Here is a 23,453-nt window from a genome sequence, read left to right as displayed (position 1 = left end):
TCTAAATGGCACAAGATTGGTGGCATATCAACAGATTCAAACCCAAATCCTCTCACATGACCCCACCAGTGTACTGGTTGATACTGTTTGATAGCTGCTTGCACCTTCATTAAACATTTTGTGCTGACGGAGTGAGTGAGTGAGTGTGAGCTGGTTGATGGTGTGCAGCATGTCCTACATGTAATATGTCAGCTGTAGGGGGGGGTGTCATTCATCCTAAAGAATGATGTTGAAATGATAGAACATTTTTGCTTGAATCAATAACTTGATCTATTCTACTTTGTGCATCTAGAAAGGTATGGAAAATCATTCTTGGAAAGCCTGGTGCTGAAGGACTCTGGTAATGTGCAATACTGTCTCTCCTCCTGCCCAGATTGAGTTTGGTGACCACAGCAGCGGAGGGCAGTCCAGCCCATCCCAGAAGTCTCAGATGGACCAGGTGCTGGAGAGGTTCTACCCCATGAGGTACAAGGATGGATCTGATGATCAGATCAAGTGAGTATAGCATACCAATATGGAATTTATTCTCACACCTTTCCCTATTTTCCCTCCTGTACTTTGACATCTGGTGTCTGAGCAAACATTGATGGTCATATCAAAGCAAATTGAAGTCTGCAAACACTGGGAAATTTAGTAAAAAAAACTATTTTTCACATAAGAGTAGGTACCAAGTGTGACCATTGCTGCGTGTTGATTTGAATGACTAAGTAAATGTGTTGGAGTACACATGTACATGTAACCTCTTCCCCCTCCTGAACATACAGGCAGCTGGGCCAGAAACTGTCCACCAAGTGGTCAGGGCTGAAGGCTCGAAGTCAAACAGACTGTGTGCGCATCTATCTGACAGTAGCCAGGAAGTGGCCCTTCTTTGGAGCAAAACTCTTCACTGGCAAGGTGAGCAGTAGTTGATCACTAAATTGTCAATGTCCTATTAAGTCTAAAGGTAAAGCCTAAGGAAAGCTTGACTTAATCACTCCCGCCATGCTGATGGCTATTCAACTGACTGATTGAAAATTGGTGATGTCACGTCAGGAGGTGGCATGTCCCAATCAGTTCTGATATTTATGAATAGGCCTTTTTAACCAGGCTTTCCTAGTACAGACCACTGACTGTAACTCAGAAATGACAGCTAATCTGTCAATGTCCTCTAATTCATCGAAAATGCCTCGAAATTCATTCTCAAGATACATATATCAGAATTAATTTGGACATTTTGCCTCCTGTCAGTCCTGATGTTCATAGCTGTCGGTACAGCATGAGTTTCAAATGGTGGGACAGCCCTGTCAGTATGATGCAGGTTTAGAAGAACAAGTAAGAACTTGATTTAGTGGTTTATTTCGTATAGTATTAAGGTTGTCAAAATATGCATGTATATACGTATGACCACAGAAGTTGCAGATATGCGTGACGGATGAAGTTTTGTTAAGTGTGTTGATGATGGTGTCCAAATACTTTGAAAAGTAAGATAAAGAATTATTTTCAATAGTCCTTTACCTTTTAAATTTTGCCATTCCAGCCAAATAATTAAATTTTTAAATGTTGCCATACCCCTCATGTCTTGAATCACCCACAGCTGTTTTCTGGCCATGCATATAAGGGATGCAGGAATTACTGAGGTCCCATGATGCTGACTAGACCTCATCCCAGGTTATTCCCTTCCCACATGCCCCCCTCACACCACCAGCACTAGGTCAGGCAAACATGAAACATGGGCCAGTGGCAGGTCTTCTGTCATTGATGCATATGGTGGACCACTCTAAGGTCAAACTGTACAAAGAAAATTGTTTAAAAGTAAAGAAAGGACATTTTTGCAGATGTGCAGCTTTGTACTAGAAATTATGACTACAGCACAATTATGTATCACATTTCAGCAAAACAAACTGTTTGAATTTCCTGTTTTTACTTTGGGGGGAGGGGGTGGCATTTTATCTTGTGCAGCAGGGTGCCAGGGTCAGTTTAATACTTGACTGCAGAATATTCGCAAATACTATGTCACTGTACACAAAGGCCAGAATGGAGGATCACAGTTGGCAGACAGTACAGTGTGACTGATCACTGTACAGACAGTTAGCCCATGAAATATGCAGCAATTTTTCCGTAATCATCTAGGATATAGAGTTGCAATAAGTTATGCTCTCAGGACTGTCACACCATTACTAAATTATCTGGCCCTCTCAACCTGGGATAGATTATTTGGTCACTTATGATGAAATGATACTGTTTATTTGTTTGTTTGTTTGTTATGTACTCCTGTTTTAATTGCATGATCACAGAGGCAAGGCATACCCTGAGGCATCAGTCGCTCTGCTCCAAACAAGTCATGCTTCATGTCTGAAAAGGCTCATTATCTCCATAGAAGCATGTACATATTATGATAAAGGATGTGCATTTTTTACATAAAGGGGAATTACACAGCAAATTTGTGCAGAAAAACATGAGAGTATGTTCATATTACAACATGATGGTTGAAAGGACTATAAAACGTGTCAGTTGATGTGAGGAAAGTTTCTGCCACTAGTAATTGCCTTTTATGCATAGACAAAATTTCGATGCAGGTGTGAAATTGTGAGTGTACATGGTATTATTATGGTAAGCGACACAACACAAAAGAGGATATTAGTGTGGGGAGCTTGGTAGGTATGGGTGATTTTAGAGATAGCCTTCAGACAACAATAGCAATAGAAAATCTGGGGTTATCATCTCTGTCTGCAATCACACATAATTAGTCTTCTTTGCTTGACTGTTAGGATAATAAGACATAGCACTAGAGGCTGAAGGCTACTGGTGGCTGGAGGGCAGGTGCCCATGTCATATAATCCTCTCCCTTACAAATCAACACATTCATCACAGTTGGGGTTCTGTCAACTTTTTCTAGGAAAGTTACTCAAGCAGAGAAGTGTGTATCAGGTGTTAACCATACTGACAAAAAAAGGATTCTTGTGGATTACTGGGTTTACATGTAAATATGGAATAATACATACAGTATATTGCAATTAGATATCCCAGCATTAACTGCAAAGATGTTACATTTATAAAAGCTAGTTTTTTTTTAATGATAACTTTAATATCAAAACCCAATTCTCGTTCACCTTACCACTCAATCTGGTGGCAATAAAAATACACTACTTCTTGTATGGACCTGTAGGTATCATGACATATAGCTTGTTGGTAAGTCCTTTGCTTTATTATCACATTATGGCATGTATTTCTAGTAGTGGTAAACATGGAGAGACATAGATTGTTATCAGCTGTTACCAGACCAGTCTGACCTACAAAGCTCCATTATGTTGAAAGATGAGTCTGACTGTTGTTTTTCAAAGTTCACCAAATAATGACTCAGACCCGGCCTTGAAGGCTGCCCTTGGGCTGAAAGATGCCTGATATGAAGCTGATGTAATGTTTACTAGGCAGGTGAAATGTGTGCTGACAACTTACATACAGACCAGTTCAGGTTCTGTTCAGAACTGCCCAGAGCTGGCATGCCAAAAACATGAAAAGACAATGGCAGTTGTGACTGTGAGTGGATTTACCTCAGACTGAGTCAGAGTCAGAGTTGCAGGGTTTGAAGAAGGCACATGTTTGAAGGGGCTACTCATAAAATTAAGGAGGTTGAAAGAGGGAATGTAGTCAATAGGTTTCTTGGAGGGGGCTCTGTAGCCTGTATTGTACAATATTGTGTAACAGGTGTGGGTTGACGGTGAACGCCCTATGTTCCGAAAACCCTATGTTCCGAAATCTCTATGTTCCGAAATCCCTATATTCCGAAATCCCTATGTTCCGAAATCTCTATCGTCTATGAAAGTGTTCCAACACACTAGTGTACCGACTGGCGTTGTACAGCGACCATTGGGAGTCGACCAAAGCTACATAAGTCCAGGCTGCGGACATGCAGTCAGCAAAATAGGAAGTAGCGGCCTATATATTATATCACGTTACCTTCTTTAAATATTCTCCTTTTTGTGTTATTTGGGATGTCTTGAAATCTGTTAAAACTATAATAATAACAACAGAGGACTAACGTTAGCTCCATTGCAGATTTTAGCCGCAAACTTTTGTTTAGGCAAACCTAAACGCGCACCATCGGCAAACATTTAAATGTGTCATTTTTGTAACGCACCTAACCTCGTACCAGTTTGATAGCATCATAATTTCAATACAATTCTTGACGAGGAAATGAAAAGATACACTCATGCATGAAAATGACATACGATATTTGCATGTACACTAAAAATTATTTTTAGATATGTACAGCCGCCAAGCCACGTAGTGAATCGAACACGAATCGAACCGTTTTTATTTGCAGTTCGAAGTGTTCCGCAGTTCTTAGCAACGTCGTTGCTAAGGAAAGGCTTGTCGCGTGACAGTTGGATGAAATTTCACCCGACTTTAACAGCTCTTTTAAACCTACTTGGCGGCCATTTTACAAAGATTGCGTTATATGTACAAGAAGGGAACACCATGTGCTCTCTGCATAAACGGTTTTTGTGGGATTTTACGGCAATTAAAGTTAGTTTCATGGTCATATTTGTTACATAGTAAAATTAGCAAAATGGCGATGCCGTACGGGGCAAAAATTTCGACGAATTTCACATTGAGGGCATTTGCATTACGCCCTCGATTCTATCTTTAATGACTAGTGAATTAGATTTGTCGAATCTTCGACTACAAGTCATGTGAAGATCCTGTTGGTTTGAAATTTGGAAAGGTTAGGAAGTCCATGTATATCGGGGTCACCTTATCGACTGTTTTACGCGCAAATACTGCAAGTTGTTGGTGTAGCTAATTCGAGTACAGCTGGCTTTTTAACACAAGTTGCGGTACCGATGAACATTTCCGGTATTGTCAGAGGACGCACATAGAATAAAACAGTGTTGAGACGGACTGAATTAGCAAATGCTACATTGGTCTTACGACAATTAGGACGCAAATACGGCGGTGCGTGTCTGGCGCGGGCTCCGTAGAACGGGCGTTGACGCAAGGGAGGAAGCGTTCTTTTTTTAATGCCTTTGATGAGGTGCCCTCGCGCGATTGGGAAAAAAGCCCATTACTACCGCGAAATGGATAGCATGCCATATACCTACTGAAAGAAGAGAATTCGGACTATTCTGTGCACTAAATTTTCCGTTTGTTTTCAAATCTGTCACGAGGTAAAAAAGCGTTGGAAATTGCACTAAAATCAACTGATTTCAGGTTATAAAATCAAATGGATACAGCTAGACAAATCTGTTAAAAATACAAAGGAGTGAAGTGAGAAGCTTTAAAGTTGTATATGCGATGAAATGATGAATATAGATAGTTGTAAACTCAAGCAGCAAGCTTTCTTGCAAGTGGTCCCAACACCCGGGGGTCATGGAACGTAGAACTGTCCCAAAACGGCGCGCGGTTCGCTACGGCAGTCAGTTATAACTTTTGAAGTTAGATTTATATCATCTCGGATTGGCATATCAACATGAAAGTTGGAATTTATATACGGGGGACCACTGTTAGCTTAGTTCTGGTCAAAGATTTGATATCTATGGGGCGAAGACCTGTCCAGAGTCGATAATTACTGGAAAAGTCAAATCGGGGGCGTTCTATTCTGGAGTCAAAATTATGACATGGCTTCGTGCGGATTGGCGGCATTTGCATTACGCCCTCAAAATCTATGATGAGTCTTATACCAACAGAAACTACAATGTTTGCTCTTTCTTGTGGTCCCAAATTCCTGTTGGTTTGAAATCTACAATAGGTAAAAAATATGAGGGGAAATTACACGAAAATCACGAGATTTCGGGTCGTATTTTTGACGGGAAAACGATACACTATCGATTCAAAAATCCGTAGACATACCAAATGAGTCTAAAATATTGTAAATAACTTGAAATTAGTAAGATAAAAGGTTATGTACTCCTGCGATAAGCTTTCCTGTAGGGGGTGTTGACGCCCGTAGTCATAGAACGGACTACTTTCTCTCGCGGAAGGAAAATAAAAAAGCCTCGAACTCTCGACGTGGCGTAGCGGCTGTGTACGCGAGTATCTCGGTCACCCATAAATCTATCAAAAGCGAGACTAGGAAAATGGTTTACGTTAAATGTGGTTAGCAAATGATAAAGTAAAGAAAAGTTTCAGCATAAATTTGCTTGTGTGTCACAATAGTTGTGTGTCAAAATTTCGGAACATAGAGATTTCGGAACATTGGGATTTCGGAACATAGGGATTTCGGAACATAGGGATTTCGGAACATAGGGATTTCGGAACATAAGGATTTCGGAACATAGGGCTTGAACCTGGGTTGACACACTTTGGTGAGCTCAGGGAACGTGGGGAACAAATACAATATAATTATTCTGAAAATTTATTCATATGTGTTTGATGGAACACCTATATTTACCATAGTTCACCTGTGGGCCCTAGTGCATTGTGTCAATGGTATGTAATTACTATGACACAACTGTTGTGTAAATAGCAATGTGGATAGAATATGTAATTGATTTAATGCTACTGTTTTGTAAATAGCAATGTGGATGAAAATTTTCAGTTATACTATACTGTACATGTACTTCCTACCCTCCATCAGGTGTCTGTCTGGTCATGTGTTTCTACATGAGTAACTATGGTTTTTGGTAAGGAATGTTAACTTTTCCGTGTGACAAAAAGATCATACCATTTACATCTTTCACCATTATACACTAATACAGTGCCATGTACATGTGTAGTAGATAGTGACGCAGCACAGCAGCTGCTCAGTGATGATTATAAGAATATGTCTTGGCAAATTACTGTTATCTTTTGTTAGTGAACCTGTGCTAAGTTGTGCAGTGGTTTGAATGGTAACAATACATAATTGTTTGTGTTTCCATAGTTGAAGGGCATTGAAGGCCAGGGTCTGGTGTGGCTTGCTGTACAAGAGGACAGCATCAGCCTACTAGAGTACACAAGCATGGTAAGTACACCACAAATCTGGGGGGGAAAGTATGCAAAGTGAATCTGAGAATTAAGAAATTGAATTGGTGGGACCTTACCCATCCATGAAATCCTTGTTTATGAAAACTATACACCTGTGTGCTGCTTTGTTGTTGTTACTACACTTGTGTAAGCAAAACAGGCCCTATTTGTGTGAGGAAGTACTGTCTCCCACCTGACTTCCCCTGTTGTCTGCTCTTTCATATGAAGATCATGTTTGCCAATCTATGATCAAACATGAAAATACCCCAACACAAACACCCCCTACAGGTCCCTGTTACCTGACACCCAGCTGGACATCAGTGACCCCTCCTAATTCCTTGAGTGGTTACTCCAGTTTCCTGGACACCTGTCCTGCTTTAGAAGATTTTCTGTCCCTTCATAAGAGGTTCTGCTGCTTAGGGCTGGGCTTAGTAGGCACGGTGCTGGAATGACCAATTTACCTCAAAGTGGTTAATCTGAAGTCTGCAGGACTCTGGAACAAAACTTTCATCAGTACAGATTGGCATTAGGTGGAATTTGGCCCAAGAATTTACCAGGCTTGTTCAAAACATGACCCACATTGGACTGTCCTGTGAGCTTGAGGTGAAAGGGACAGTGGACAGTGCTCACAGTTTAACAGGATGGTGTTGTTGGTGTTTTTTCAGCCCTAGATTTGCCATTAAGCATTTGAAGTCAAATGAGTTCTAAGGGTTTCAGACTAAGATTGAAGGCATTTCTAATTGATTAACAGATTGATAAGACCATGAAACAGTAAATAAGGGAGATCAGGGAGACACATGTGCACACCTGCCCATCAGTAAATATTTGAACCCCACACACATGTAAAACAATAAGTGATAACAGAGAGGAGGGAGTGATTGACAACAAAAATACATTGAGTGTATAATGTAGCGATGCCCCTTTGTTGGCTCCTTCCCATTGTCCATATCCAAGATGTGCAAATTTCTGTAGCACATTCGGCAAGACATAGCCTAGAGTCCAGCCTTGTTTGCTTTAGTCTACTCCGGAAGGTCGCTACCCTGCCAACAACTGTTGTTAGTAGGGTAGTGACCTTTTGGAGTGGACTAAAGCGAACAAGACTGGACTTAAGTTAACTTGTGAACTTTTTTTAACAACTGACATGCCAGTGCACCTACAGCCAGTACAGACACCAGGCCCATCTAGAAGTAGGCTCCACAATCAATGTGTTGCTATTGATTGGAGTTTCAATAACTTGTCCCTCATAAGCATCTGTTGTATCCTTCTGAAAAGGGGTGCTTTGAAATTGAAGGATTCAGATTTTGATAATTGACAAACAGTCAGCAAACATATTTCAAACGGACTCAGCAGAGCATATTTTCTAGTGATCTCCCCACTCTAATTGCACCAGTGCCATCTCCCTACCTGTCACAGTGGTGGTGTAATGTCCAGTTGTGGGACAAACTGACCACTAAAGATAAGCTTATCAGCTCATCTCTCCCCCATATGCAGTCTTGACTGGGTGATAATTTATCACCAGATTGTCATCAGCCATGGTTTATTTGGGATCCACAGGGAAGCATTACTGGACTGATAATCTCTATCAGATGGTCAGATTTACCCCATGCTTACATTTGTATTACTGGTCTGATGTTTGTTTGCAGCATTTGTGACATGCTGATGGTTGTGCAATGATTAGTGAAATAGAAGTATGGTTACGAATGTTTTACTGGTAGACTGGATGTCATCATTGGGAAGAAACATACCTTTCTTCCACCAAAGATGTTTCATTTTTGGGAGGCTGCAAGTCCTCAGACTGACCGTTATGGCGAGAGTTGAAGCTGCCTTGCCTAGACTGAGGATCAGTGATTATTGTGGATGGCAATGCTGGACACTCCCAACCTAACCTCTGTAGGGAGTGGTGGACATGGTTATTAGCCTCCTACTGGTGGGGAGTAGGGATGATTATGGGAGGGGTGCTAGACAGCTCCCAACCTGACCCCTGTAGGGAGTGATGCTGCTGCTGTATGGGGCCTGTGGGGCAGAGTGTCACTCCAGCAGCAGTAGTTCTGATATATGGGAGGGGGTGCCAGACAGAAAGTCACCAGCCTGACCCCTGTGACAACAGGGTGATTTGTCCCAATACTGGGAAAATGGGAACCACATGTTTGACCAGTCAGGAGGGGATCAGATATCAGGCTTCTCTGGACATTTTAGATATTTGGTGCAGGGAAAATACCAAATCATGACATTTACCAAATCATGGTCTAGCAAGAGCAGAACTTACAGATGATGTATTTAACAATCAAACTCAGATTTCCACTATTGACACCTAATTGCCACTGATAGACTCATGAAGAGACATAAGTAAAGCTATGAAAGTTATGCCCCTGTAAAGTTATGGTCTAGGAAAAGTCAACATAAAAGTTTTCATATTCAGGCAACCACTCTTAACTGTGATACTTTCAACAGGTGTACATGTTCAATGTTTGTTTTTGGTTGTTCTCTAATTCCTTGGATGAAGATTGATGAGACAATGGAGATAACAAACTGAATTGTCAGTATATATTAGGTGATAAAAGTATTTTCACACTAAACTGGACCATCTGGGCCTTATTAAGTTATTACCTACAGGCTTGCCAAGAGTCCCATTTGGCTATTTGCCATTATGTTCCATAATTTGCTTGACTCACAATAATTTGTTGACAACTAGTAACAACAAACAAACTGCAGATATTATCATCTAAAGAAAAAGAAGAACTTGATTGAGATCTAGTCCAATTATAGAGAGCATTTTATGTCTGAAGATTAGTGACTCCCCGTCCATTATTGTTGTTCTTCTGACTGATATATGGTTCTCATGTTGTTTGTCCTCTTGAGGTCAGTCCTGAGTGCACAGATTTATTGCTATTTGTAAGCTCCTGCTTCTACTTATCAGTCCATTTGTCTCCCACCATGACACCACCAGCTGGTGGTCAGACATATGGAATGGTCAGTTGTGGCCCATGTTGTGTCCAGTCTGTCCCGACCGATTGTGTTATACTTATAGGGTCCTATAGACAATAAAAATCCTACTTTGATTATCTACTTAAAAATGCATCATGCTTCACCTCATTACTGCTTTACCTTTGCCTGACCTCTGCAGCAGTTCAGCTTGTACTGACCCCTGTATTTTTCCTTTCCCTTTCCCGGCATATTTTCTATTAAACCTTATCTTGTCACAAAACCAGGCTAACCTGAACTGACGTGCACATTCTCAACTAATACTACAACTTCTAGAACTGTCAACCGGAATGAAATTGAAGTTTCTGCAAATCATGACATATTTACATCCGGGATACGTACCCACAATTCCTGGTCACATACAGAGATGATCAGGGCTCTGAGTAAATCTGAAAATATCTCACAATATTGAAACACATCCAGATTTTGTCACACTGACCTTTGCACACTTTTGAGGTCATCACTTCTGCTTCACCACCAGACACTGCTGCTTCTCTACTTGGCCATAACAAGTGTATCAGGTTGTGCTTTCCTGGTATCATATTACTGTGTACTAAACACCATCAAGGTGTTGTATGTGGTTTACATGCCATATGTGGGCCATCCCCAAAGCTGTGTATAGACAGATGCTGCATGAGGACATATTATGTCATGTGGATGAATTGTTATACATGTATGTGGCTGTAAATAGAAACCTTCCCCTGTTCCTGCTGGAACATGTTCATGCCTGCTTGCTGATGTGGCTGCCAGGAATAGGTTCAAGCCCTATGTTCCGAAATCCCTATGTTCCGAAATCCCTATGTTCCGAAATCTCTATGTTCCGAACTTTTTATGTGACACACAACTATAATCATGTACACTACGGTAACATGGATGGCGTTTACAAGTCGATAGCCAATACCCAAGAAGCCAGACAGTTTCCCGATGATAACCGGCCTGAAGTTTAATAGCAAGTCCCACAGATAACGATTGAAAAACTTGCTCAAGTTTGACGCCTTCCGTGCAAGTTGACGAGCGAACGTATTGAGACCATGGCCCGGGAAACTCTTGAATTATTCTTCGCAAAATACGACATGTGAAAAAATACCACCACACATAGAAATGATGTTTATTAGCCTTCCGAAAAATAATACCTGTGTTCTGTTCTGCCTTTAACTGGGTTGGATAAACGGAGCTAAAATGATGCCACAATGTTCACGCAGTCGGGGCCCCGCCATTTTACTATCACGCACGAAGGCGGGCGAGCGATGCTCAACACGTTGAACTCAGTCAACCCGTCCGTCGAGCGACAAACATTCAAGAAAAATCGATCCCTACCGACTAAAAAATCCTGTAGCCATTGCTGCTGCCATAAGACAGGATGAAAAGGCAATCAAGGAAGCCGAAAAGCGAAAATGCCATCACAGTCCAACGTAACAATGGGCTGCCGTTTTGCGGCAAGTTGGTCTCACCGTGAGAGGTAAACGTTTTAACACACCGTATTTGAATAAGTCGCGTAATACAAAATATGACCCATATTTGGTACAAAAAAATTATAATGAAGACTTTTAGTGCTATTCTATTTGCATAAGTTGTTTAAAAATGCACGGCGATGGTCTGGTTGTTACTATGTCGGAGTTTGGACCCCTTTTATGTGTTGGAACGTTCTGCTAGGACGCAAGCCGAAAACCTGCCGTAAGTTTCGTGCGCTGTCAAAGTACAGTGCGGAACGCTACTGTCAAATGAAATATATATCTGTACAGCTTCAATAACAGTTATATGGATGTAAAGAAGATCTTAACTTGTTTTTGATGAGTTCACTGTAAAATGTACATTGACAAAAGCCATGCGCATCCACTTAGAACGGGTGTCGAAGTATGGCCCCCTCCCGTTATGGTTATTACGACGTCGTTGAGTCAGACCGTACTTCAGGCACGTACCTGGGCCGAAAGTCAAGTCGCATTGAAGCTCGTTGTGTTATAGTTTTAACAGATTTCAAGACATCCCAAATAACACAAAAAGGAGAATATTTAAAGAAGGTACCGTGATATAATATATAGGCCGCAACTTCCTATTTTGCTGACCGTGTGTCCGCAGCCTGGACTTATGTAGCTTTGGTCGACTCCCAATGGTCGCTGCACAACGCCAGTCGGTACACTAGTTTGTTGGAACACTTCCATAGACGATAGAGATTTCGGAACATAGGGATTTCGGAATATAGGGATTTCGGAACATAGGGATTTCGGAACATAGGGATTTCGGAACATAGGGCGGTCACCGGAACATACCACAAAATGTGAGCCTCAGGCCTGATTTACAGCTGTCTGGCCCAGCCCATTGTTATTTGACCTTGATTTCCAGACATGTTAGAAAAGCTCCCCCTCCTATCCCCAGGTTGTCTACCTCCGCATTGAACAACCTAGTTGCTAAAGAAATTATGCTGAGTCTGCTGACCACGTGAAATAAATCTGGCCATTTTATGGCTCTGACGCTCTGGGAGGCATCATGTGGCACCAAACAAAACTTGATACACATTGCTAGTAAAAATGTTGGTTACCTTTGATCTCGGCCCGACATATTCCGTGGAATTATTGCATTTCCCACAGTCCCCAGGTCAAGGGTATGTTGTATCTGTGATGCATTATTTACTATAATTTAGGAGCCTCACCTTAGGCCCAATCTAGACACAGTTTTTACCGATATCTGTGGAGATGTCAGGAGGGATCTGGAACGTTGGCTGCGGGACACCCGTGGCGCTTGCAGTCATAAACAGCTATATAGCCTAATGAGCCCGTGTTATATGCTAATGAGCCCTACCGAAGTTGTAGGAGACCCCTGCTAAGCTATCGGGCGAATGGTTCGGACCTTTCGGGAGAAATTTTGCCGATATCTTAATGGCGATATTGCAGTTCCATCTAGACACTGAAAAAAAGCTGTCGGCGAGAGGTTGTCGGCTCGCAGATATTGCGAAAAACTGTGTCTAGATTGTGCCTTAGTCTTGGTGTTTCATCTGAGGCCCTGGAACTATATCTTATAGAAAATGTCTTTGTCTGCCTTTTGTTATCACAGTTTGTCCTATCCAGAAAAATTCTGGGATTCAAACCAGGATACTAAAAGAGGCTAAGTGCACATGGGGAGAGTTAAATAATCTTTTATGAGGAGAGAATGTCATCACTGGCCAGGAATGTTGGGCTACCCAGGCCTCTCATCAGATGGAATCTCTTCTGATCACATAAGATTTGAACAGATTAAACTTGATATATAACATGGCGTTGCATGGCTCTTCCAAGAACCAGCGGCTGTAATTGGTAACTACGAGGTCCTTCTCAGAAACGCCACTAATTTGACTAAACAGTAGACTGGGAGTCCAGTTGTGGTGTTGTAGTGTAACTTTTTAGCATTCTGTTCTTGATTGAAATTGGAATCTAGAGTGAAGTAGTTTTGGGGTAACTGGATTGAACAGTAGTATTTTGGGTGACAGTCAAGACTCAAGGGAGACTTATATGCAGTCACAGATGCAACCTGGCCTGGGTACCATCCTCCTTGTGGTTAGCAAGTATATGTAAATAGATTTACCCATTGGTCACTACAGTATTGAGGATTGTATGCAGGTTATTGAGTTCCAGGCAGGTCCCTCCCAATTGTAGCCTGATTAAATCTCGCTTATAGCAGCCAGCTCAACATCCAAATTTCTGTTACACAGACTACCCCAACTACAGGTCCTTCCCAATCAATATCCTGTACCAGTACAATCCAACTCACTGCCAGTATCCAGCTTAGCCCAACAAAGTATATACTGTGGGTATTTTTTTCAGGAAGAGCAGCTTGATGTGTAGGGATGACTGGATGTTATTAGCCACTAAGAAAAATCATAGCTGGTCCCAGGGTAAACCACATAGGATTGATTATTTGCTGGCAGCGTGACCAAAGGCAACTGTTGTGAAATTTGCAATTGCACACATTCCATCTGCAAAACCTAACTTTTACTGAAGATGTTGTCCTGTTGTACTGACTGCTTCATTTTTCTCCAGCGCCTGTTGGTAACCTACAACTACAAGTCTGTGGTGACATTTGGTGGCTGTAAGCAGGACTTCATGTTGGTGGTGCACCAGGCAGTGGACAGACCCATGCAGCAGCAGCAGGAGATAGGCACCGAGAAGTTCCTCTTCAACATGTGCAAACCTAAGGTAAACACACAAAGATCATCAGTTTACTACATGTACAAAGACAACATACTCAGAATGTTTCAAATGTTTGTTGAATACTCACCGAGAATTGATACAATATTTCCAAAATTACAGCCTGACATAGATAATTTCTTATAGTATTCCTAACATACCATAGTTACCTCTGGCAGACCCAACGGTACTTTGAGAATCTATATTTGCAAAGCTGTTCATGCAAAATGTTATCCTGGATACCATACCCCAACCTCAAAAATATCCTTTGTGCACGATAGATACTTGAGATCGGGCTGGGGTTTGGAAACCAGGCTAGCAAAATGTTTACTGGGAAGCATAACTCATCCTCATATTTAGACTCTATGTCTTTTTCGTAGATCCTGGAGATCACCCTGTTGATTGCCAGCTTCATCAACACCATTGTGCGGCAGCAGGGCCTGACCTGCAATGGGAAGTCTGGTACACTCACCCGAACACCAACATCACCACAGCAGAAGCCAAAGGTGTGGGACATGGAGAGTAAGGAGTGGCCGCAGATCAAAAACAAACATGGTGTTGTTGGCACCTCTTTTTATGTGTAGAGAGGGAAACCCTGCAGCCAGACGGACAATACCAGTCAGGAAAGGTGGATTAAGTCTAATACATTTATCACAAGTTTCCTTCAAAACCTGTCATTTTTGGCTCTGTCTGGATCGCGCAAGAGAGTTTAAGTTGTATATGCATATCTCAGCAGTATGTCTTTAAAATCAGAGCAGTTAGACACCCTCAGACCTGGATCGTTTAGAACCCACAGGTTCTGGATACTTATGTTTATTAACCGTGCATTGTTTAATGTAAAATTGTTGTTTTTGTTATCCAATTTCTTCACAAGTCTTCAACTCTGCCAGTATTTGGAAGCATCCTATAAAAGAAAAATGTAAGAAAGAGCTAAACTTTGTTATCTAGACATTCTAGTAGGATGTCAGGATCGTACAGTATGAACTGTACTGGAATGCACAATATAAGATTATCTATGTTCAATGTGTGTTTTCAGGTGTCAGCAGTACATTACCCTGGTTAAACACACCAGGTGATGATACCTCATCTCTAGTTGTGTGCAAAATATAATTGGAGTTCTCAATTTTTGGCCCTGGTATGGGATGCTACTGGTATCACTTTCTTGTTGTAGCTTGAAAAACACTCGCATGAATAAGTACACCTTGATGTAGTATGCTGACAAAGTATACCTGGTGGGATTCAGATGTTAGAAAAGGGTTAAGTCCTTACTTTAACCTCCTCCATACTGATTGTAAAGTTGATGGATGAATGACCCTCAGCTGGGAGAGGGTTGAGACATGAAGGGAGATGACATGGATATAGCAGTTCTTACTGTGACAGTATTACCAAGGATGTTATATACAAACTGAGAATGTGAACCTCAAGATTATCTGATACTTACATAGATCGTCATCTTGTGTGACACCATAATGAGAAGTAGACAATTACCTGTAACAGCTTTATCTCCTCTGATGATCATGCATACAGTACGTTCTTGAGGCAAAGTGCAATACAGCTCCTTGCAGGCATGTACACAGTCCACTGAAGCAAGTGTTGTTAGATTTTACTCATTGCATATTGTATAACAGCCTTTGTGTGGCTGGTGGTTTGTAGTACATAGACTATGTAATAAGCAAAGATGTGTAAAGTATGTCAAAGGCATAGACATCTTCCAGGTTTTATTGGTGTCTGGAAAAAGAGCAGTTACAAATGTCAGATACAGAGTCAAGCCTTCACACAGTTAAAGTCTGCATCTATTGGTCATTGTATCATCATCTATTTATGATAGTCGTTTTGGTGTAGGTACAGATCAGAAATGCTTAATATGTTGACTGTTCGAGTAGACAGTCCAAACATATTCAGTTGTGGAATGTTTAAAAGGAATATTTTAGCATTTTTGTACAGAGGTTATTATGTGTTGCCAAGACATTTTATTTTGCATATTGAACTTTTTTCTTATTGTAAAATGTTGTATTTCTGTTTTAATAATAAAAAAAGCTCAATGTTGGAACTAATTTATGAAGAATGCATATTTAACATTCTTTTGGGATTTATCCAGTGCCTGGTTTGCATGGAGCACTTTTAAAAATAATAAATCAATGCATTGAATGAACACTACAGTCTCTTGGTAGAACCTCTTCTTGATTTACACACAAGAAAGATACTCTTCTTAGCTCTAGACCACTATTGTGTGAAAGCTTGCCATCAACTTTCGTCGGTGCACATTTTGATGTGGTCCGTTAGGTGGCGCTGTTGAAGGAACTGTAGAAAACTTTGCATGAGTGGTCCTAAAGCCCCGTAAATACGTCACGGCCGATTTTAGTTTATTTTAAGGAAATGAAGAAATGTCTTCAAGAAAATGACCAATGATTACCAGCGCTATGCAGTAATTTTGGGGTTAAGAAACAGCTGGGCTATTCATGACATGAAATAACAGGTTATTGGGCCCCCTTTCACGTATTTTCTCCCTTGAGGTAGACACAAACCACGTTCGCCCACCTTTGACAACCCGTAATTTTGTCCCATTGTCAGAACACGAGCAGTTCCACTCCGCGACACCAGAGTACTGTTTGATTGATTGATAGAGTGGTCCACCCAGTGCACAGTTGGGACTAACCACAGCACTTACGATTGTTCAAACGTGAAGGACATCCCTCACTTGTTGAACGATTTTAACGGACACTTTATGTCTTAATGCTGCTCAATGTATTATATGGTCTTGTTACAATGAGGGGCACTGATTACTCCGCACGTTTATTGTCATTGGCTGTGCAGTTGTTTCGCGGCAAATGTCATTGAACAGAGTTTGTGAATAGGAATCGTAAGTCGTTTCACTGCGGATAATGAGCCCATCGAAAATCACTCCTCATTATACGCTAATAGTCTAGGGTGGTGTCTGATCTTTTCCTACATTCTGAAAGTCAATTGTGAGGAAATCCATCAAATATAATACCGATTTTACCGGATGTAGGACGCAAGTAAGAGGTTACCCCAAACTCATGTCCCGGAATGAAATAGTAGGAAGAGATTACGCAATAAAGGACAAGCACAGATAACGCAATGTTCCATCAGTTATTTTGTAAGGTTTCCGTAGGGCATTGCGTCACGCTTCCGGTTTACCTGTTGCACGTCCAATCTCTGCTCACATCCGGTATACAAGGAAGTTTCCTCGTTCTGTCGGGAGCACCGACCTGGCCTGTGCGTCAAAAGTACGTTTCTTTACACATGCAACATCGTTGTGACCTGTCGGAATCCTGCCTCCAGGTGTTCCTGTTTTCAGAAGCATTACCTCATCCTATTTTCCCACTCGCAACAATGAAAGCCGGGCCGCACCCCCTTCACCACTAATTATCCTATTATCCCTCGTGCAGCGATTGTTCCGAACAATCCGCTGACAACTCTTTGGCCAGAGGGTTTCCTGTCGTCTTCTGTGTTTGAATGAACGGGAACGATACACAAGGGTCAATTTTTACGGCCTGATGGATTTTTAGGTAGGGCTACCTGCAATTACTACCTGAGTGGCAGGGCACAATCGTTCGGGCTGAAAATGTCTCCACCACCGCACTGCACTGTGTTGTTCCTTTTACTACAGTGATGTGTTTAGCACATATGCACATACAAACTGTGCGTAAATGTTGATAGTGAGTCTACCTGATAGAGGCGCAGCGAGACATGACCGTCGCGACCCAAGCGACGCGCTCGGCATTGTGTGGTTTGATGGCCCGTAACCAGCCACAGGGTCTCACCTGTCAGACGACGGCCCACACACCTTCGGGGCTCGGTGGGGGATCCGACCTGCACAGTGCTACAGAGGCGCGTGTCAGGTTGTGACAGCCCTGGCGCCAAAGCGTTTGGCCTACAAAATCTAGCTACATATGTGAGATTTAACAGAAAAGGCTGTAGAACTCTGGTGATTATGAGAAGGAACAGACTGAAAGTTTGTAATGCCGATATAATGGCATATTGTAATTAGACCAAGCACTATCTCAGGTCAATATGGCACTCTGCAAACGATATTGGCACTAAATTTAGGGCCACAAACCGGCTGAAATATACAAAAGGTATGCTAAAATGTCTGCTATCGCCTTGTTTCATCGTTCAACAGTATCTTCAATGTTACATCCGGTGATCTTCTAAATATCTTCAATTATCTTCTTGCAATATATAATACGTGGACTCCTTGAGTACCTATTGTACTTGTATGTACATTGAACACGTGTCTCACGATATGTTTGCTGAAAAAAAAGACAATTATTAATATTATTATTATTATTGAATACAATTATTATTATTGAAGTAAAAATGTTTCCATTGAATTTGAAGGTCCATGTATACCTTGGGCCTACCGTGTGACAGACATGTGCTATTCTAAATAGCAAGTTCGCGCGAAGGTTTCCCGCCCCTGACATGGGGTTGTAAAAGGCGGAGCCCGTCTCAGCACACCGCTAATGGTCGTATTTACAAACAGACCCTAAACTGACCACATGCTGGCTAGAGCTGTCAACACGTCGGGTGACGAGCCGAGGGTGTGGGGGGTGAGCAGAGTCAACAGTTCGCTCTGTGGTCAGTTAGGGTGTCCGTACTTTGATTCACTTTTGATTATGCTTTTTTGTGTAAACAGGGAAGAAAACTCAATTTCCTCTCCTCAACGTTTTAACATTTCCTTCGAAATCAAAGGTCTACTACAGGACGTGGCAAGTGTGTTGCTGTTTCACAGACGGTAAATGAGTCTTGACTGACGTCACATTTTGTGACGTCACACTCCTGAAGAGGGATTTTCCAACCGCGCTGTCAATCAACCACGCTGAGGAGGGAAAATTTCAGACACCCATTACTTGTGACGAACGGTTTCAGGTGGTGGAGACCAGATCTTAGATGGTGTCCAAGAACTCTGTGAAAAAAAGATGAATGGAAAAATAAAGATGCTGTTACTGAGCCCACTTAGAATTAAGATCATCATGGTTCAAGCAAGGTTCAAGCATACTGGATATTTAATATTGGTTCATGCAGTATTCCTTTGACTAGTTTGAGATAATGAATAATGATAATCTAAAAACAATTTTCTAGCGCGTCGTCATATTTCCAACCTTAGGAATCCAGGGTCGTGGGCCCATGCCAGGGCCCTGTGCCCATGGGGTGGTACAACCGTGTAGGGTACCCCGGAACGAGGTCTGGCCTGCGTCGAGCCAAGTCCTTGGTCGAGCCCACTTTTTTTAAATCCTAAAGTACGTTAAGTTAGAAGATTCAGCGCCATTGACTCATTTGAAATGAAAAACGATGAAAGCATTTTCTAACTGCTGATGCTCAGAATCAAATAAATCTTTGGTTGAGGAGACTCGGGTCGGTAGACAGTGGGTCTCCATGCTGAAAAGTCGGGGCTGATCAACCAGCCATAAAAGTTGTGGCTTCAACACCGTGCCGCGGGCGTCAAGAGGATGTTTGAACAATGCACTTTACTCCGGTTGCTCACGTAGCGCCCTTGCCTTCAGTCCGAGAAGAAGAGGGGGGTCAACAACCCAGCAAAAGCCTGTCTGGAGACTAAGCACACCTTTTGTTTCACTCACAACACCTATTCAGCACAAGAACAAAAGATGTTTACCGTGCGGACGTTAATCAAAACAATCGTTTGCCATGCAATCTCACACCAGTACGTCAATTAGAAAGTGAAAATTTAACACCTTTACTGGCTCCAGAACACATTGAGACACGCTATGATGCACCAAGGAGCTTGATAAAAGCTCCTTGGATGCACAAAATTGCTTTTTTCAAACTTTGGTCTACTGTAGTAAGCTTATGTATTGCAGCTATGGCATCAACAATATAAGGAATGTTTATAAATGAAATATATATTGCCGATATTAGAATATGTGTAGACGAGCACTGTAATTATCATGATGACTGTTGCATGGTATACTATTAACTTAGTCGGTATTCAGGCTCTAACTTTATATACGGTGTAATGTCACAAGTTGGCTGGTCTGTTTTAGAGTGCCAAACATATTTCTTTTGGCACTATGGGTCCCTCTTATGAATGGGATAACAGATCCGAAAACAAAACATGTGCTTGTGTGCAGAACAGAGGTGATAGACAAACAGAGTGTATGCTAATGCCGTTCTTTTGTTTTGGCCATTATGGTGTACGCCAAATATGGCGCGTACTACTTGACACTTTACTTTGTCTGGGGAGGATCAACCCCTTGCAGCACCCCGATAGGTCTGAGCCTGACGTCACAGTGTAAATTTAAACCTCCAATGGAAGTGGGGCGTGGAGGTCGCTATGTGTACAGGCAGGGCACTCGCATGTTCAGTTATTCAAACCAACAAATTCCTTCACATAGCCCCGCACACAAAACCCGCGAAATCTAACTATGTTTTGGTCGATCGCAGACTGCTACATGGGATCTGTCTGGGTTTGCAAATTTGCTACATGAACTTTCCTACACAAACAATATGCAAATTAAACTTTGCAACATTGTGAGGCCCCCTGGGTGGCAATTATGTCGTCATGGTGACACGCAGCCCAGACAGGGTCACCATACTTTGGAATGTTCTAAACCAAAGGAACCAGAATTTTAACTTGTTTGCAAAACTTTTTTCAAACGTTTAATAATGCATGTAATAAAGAAATTATTTCTTTTTATAATATATGTCTATAATTAGACTGTATCTAAATCTTCAAAAAATAAACATTATGAGTTGTGAAGTTTTATATCACAAAAGTTTTGAATCAAGCACCCCTATTCTTGTAGTGTTGTAGTCAAAGCTCCACCCTTTTTGTTACCCGTCAGACGCCATAGTGCTATGCTCCGCCTACTTGTCATCCATCAAACACTCTTATCTCAATCAGAACTTGAAAAGGAGGAAAGGCGAACAAATACCTTCAGTTGCAGTGAATGACCGCCGCAGGAACGGATCAGGGGTCCACAGAGAAAATGTCCACCGCACTCGTGTCTGCTTTCTACGATGTGGGCGATGTATTGTATAAGGTAAGAGAAACTAAGTTTGTTTGAATTTGAATGTTCAAGCATAGTTTTCCCTGACTTAAACTGCCGAAACACACAGGAAGTCGGCGACCAACTGTTGCGATCTGTGCGAGGCGCCAGACTGCTGGCAGGAATCGCGAACTGAAAAGTTGTGTGTGACAGTGTACTCCGATCACTAAAACTTGACTGAATGTAACTCTAAATTTTGTAATCTTTTGCTTCAGAACCAAAAGAACAACAATATGCAGTGGAAGCCGGACAGGAAGGCCGTGGGCTCGCCGGTAGGGACTACGGGGTTTCCGAGAAGGCACTCTACGTCCAGTGTGTCGCCAACCCTCCGAGAGCTGGGCAACTCGAAGTACAGCAACACACTGATTTCCATTCCCGATGGTGGCCTACTCCTTACCGGTAACAATAAGGAAAACCACCAGGGCAACGGTAAGAGGGATCGGCTTCAGAGTGACGGTGGCGAGGGAAAGAAGAGTAACATAAACTCCTCCCGATACAAGACCGAGTTGTGCCGCCCCTTCGAAGAGAATGGACATTGTAAGTACGGTGACAAGTGCCAGTTTGCTCACGGCGTGCACGAACTCAGGACCCTAGCCCGACACCCTAAGTACAAGACCGAACTGTGCCGTACATTCCACACAATCGGATTCTGTCCGTACGGACCGCGGTGCCATTTCATACACAACCCGGGAGGAGCGCGTCCAGGCCCAGCAGAGCCAGTCCGGGTCCTCTCAGTCGCCTCGTCAGAACCAGCACAACTCTCACCGCGATCGCGACCATCATCACAACGAACGGAACAACCATCACCACAACAACAGCTCCCGGCCCAGGCCGCCCCTCCAGCATTCCGTGAGTTTGCCCGGGCCCCTATATATCCAGGACTCGCCCCCTGCCAGTCCGATCTCCCGATCGCCACCCCCGGGACTCTCGTCCTTTCCCGCCAACGACGACGTGTTCTCGCCCCTGCCGATGAACGGCAACAACACGTTCACGTACTCGACCCAGGACATTCCAAACCCGATGTCACCCATGCAGCGCTCCACACCTCCTTTCGGAGGCCCCCCTTCCCCCGACGTCTTCAGCATGCAGAGCAACGGAAGCCTGTACAGTGCGCCGCCGTCTCCGCCCGACTCGCTGGCCGGGGATCGTGACCTGTCCCCCATCGGTGAGACGTTCGACAACCCACCCGCACCCATGGGCTCGACCGGCTCCGGGGCTCGGACTGGATCCGAGTACCGCCTGCCTTGCTTTTCTCGTCTGTCCGAGTCCGACCCTTGAAAAGACTGCCGTGATTCGTGCAGGTCATTGTATAAACTTTTTGCACAAACTTTCCATGTAGAATAGTTAAATCATATTGGGTTGGTTATGTTAGAACATTGGACGCTGTTGATTCATGTTCATTTGTGATTGTTACCGCTCATTTGTATAATTTGTGTACTGGAAAGGGCATATTTTATACTGAACTGTTAATATACTTTCCATCGTGTATCAAAGTATTTATCAGGGGACAACATGTATGTTGTTTATTGTTATTTGTTTGTTACTTTGCGTCACCAAGTGGCTCAAACTAAAGGCTACAGGCTTCAACTTTTTCGTTGAAAGGTTCTCTTGTATCAAACCTTTTGCCATTGTAATGCAGAGCATACAAATTTTGTACTTTGTGTATGTTAAGTCCTGTAACCACAGCACGACACATCATTGGAACTATTTAACTTATGTGACTTATTTATTTGAACCTTATACGTAACGTTATGCATTTTTGGTAAATTTATTATGCTCGTTATGTACGAGACGATGAGAGTGATAGATATTTATTATATTATGTTTAATTTATGATTGTTTGTGAATCACAGGATTGGAGTGTGTGTACTATGTGTATGGTAATATGTGTAATGTTGTGGTTCCTATTTTGCAACTTTTGTACTGATTGTAAAATCGATCGCCGAGGTTGTAGCTTGCATTTTCCACTCGAAAGCTTATTATAATAATAATAATCAGGAGAGAACTGTAGATCAGTGCAAGAAAAAATTGCCACTTTCAGAGTTGTGCCAAAACCTGGAGATCACTAAAAAGAATACGTAAGTTCTGCTTGTTGTAAGTTTGAACTCAGTTCTTGTACTTACGGACAGGTTTGTGGAATATGTAGTTACGTGTGGTTACTATTCAATGAGAATTCAATCACGGCTTGGTTGTATGTTCACTGGTAAAAGTGCTATTATGATTCCCTACTCGGAGCCCGCCATTCATAGGCAGTAAGCCATGAAGTGGACATCTCAGTGCCTCATTTCTGGCATATGCGCAATACGAATGTTGTTGACAGGATATCTTGTCAATAAAAAAAGTTTGACTTGAAATGTAA

General features: G+C 42.3%; 2 protein-coding genes across 7 annotated transcripts in view; both read left to right on the top strand.

Annotated features, from left to right (window-relative positions):
* Positions 1–16,222, top strand: part of LOC118418046 (pleckstrin homology domain-containing family H member 1-like) — a 76,378-nt gene extending 60,156 nt beyond the window's left edge. For all 6 annotated transcript variants that reach the window (XM_035823866.1, XM_035823857.1, XM_035823875.1 and 3 more), the window contains 5 exons: positions 374–495; positions 765–894; positions 6,842–6,922; positions 13,917–14,072; positions 14,444–16,222. In XM_035823866.1, coding sequence (XP_035679759.1) covers positions 374–495; positions 765–894; positions 6,842–6,922; positions 13,917–14,072; positions 14,444–14,647 — 693 coding nt within the window. In that variant the 3' untranslated portion in view covers positions 14,648–16,222. The remainder of the gene's footprint in view (positions 1–373; positions 496–764; positions 895–6,841; positions 6,923–13,916; positions 14,073–14,443) is intronic.
* A 4,669-nt stretch (positions 16,223–20,891) lies between these two features.
* LOC118418079 (mRNA decay activator protein ZFP36L2-like) lies at positions 20,892–23,453 on the top strand. The gene is made up of 2 exons (XM_035823910.1): positions 20,892–21,088; positions 21,310–23,453. The coding sequence occupies exons 1-2, from the start codon at positions 20,996–20,998 to the stop codon at positions 22,243–22,245; spliced, it is 1,029 nt and encodes a 342-aa protein (XP_035679803.1). The 5' UTR covers positions 20,892–20,995; the 3' UTR covers positions 22,246–23,453.

The sequence above is a fragment of the Branchiostoma floridae genome, chromosome 1 (genome assembly GCF_000003815.2).
Source record: "Branchiostoma floridae strain S238N-H82 chromosome 1, Bfl_VNyyK, whole genome shotgun sequence".
In the NCBI taxonomy this organism is placed as follows: Eukaryota; Metazoa; Chordata; class Leptocardii; order Amphioxiformes; family Branchiostomatidae; genus Branchiostoma; species Branchiostoma floridae.
This window is presented reverse-complemented; position numbering and strand designations above follow the sequence as displayed.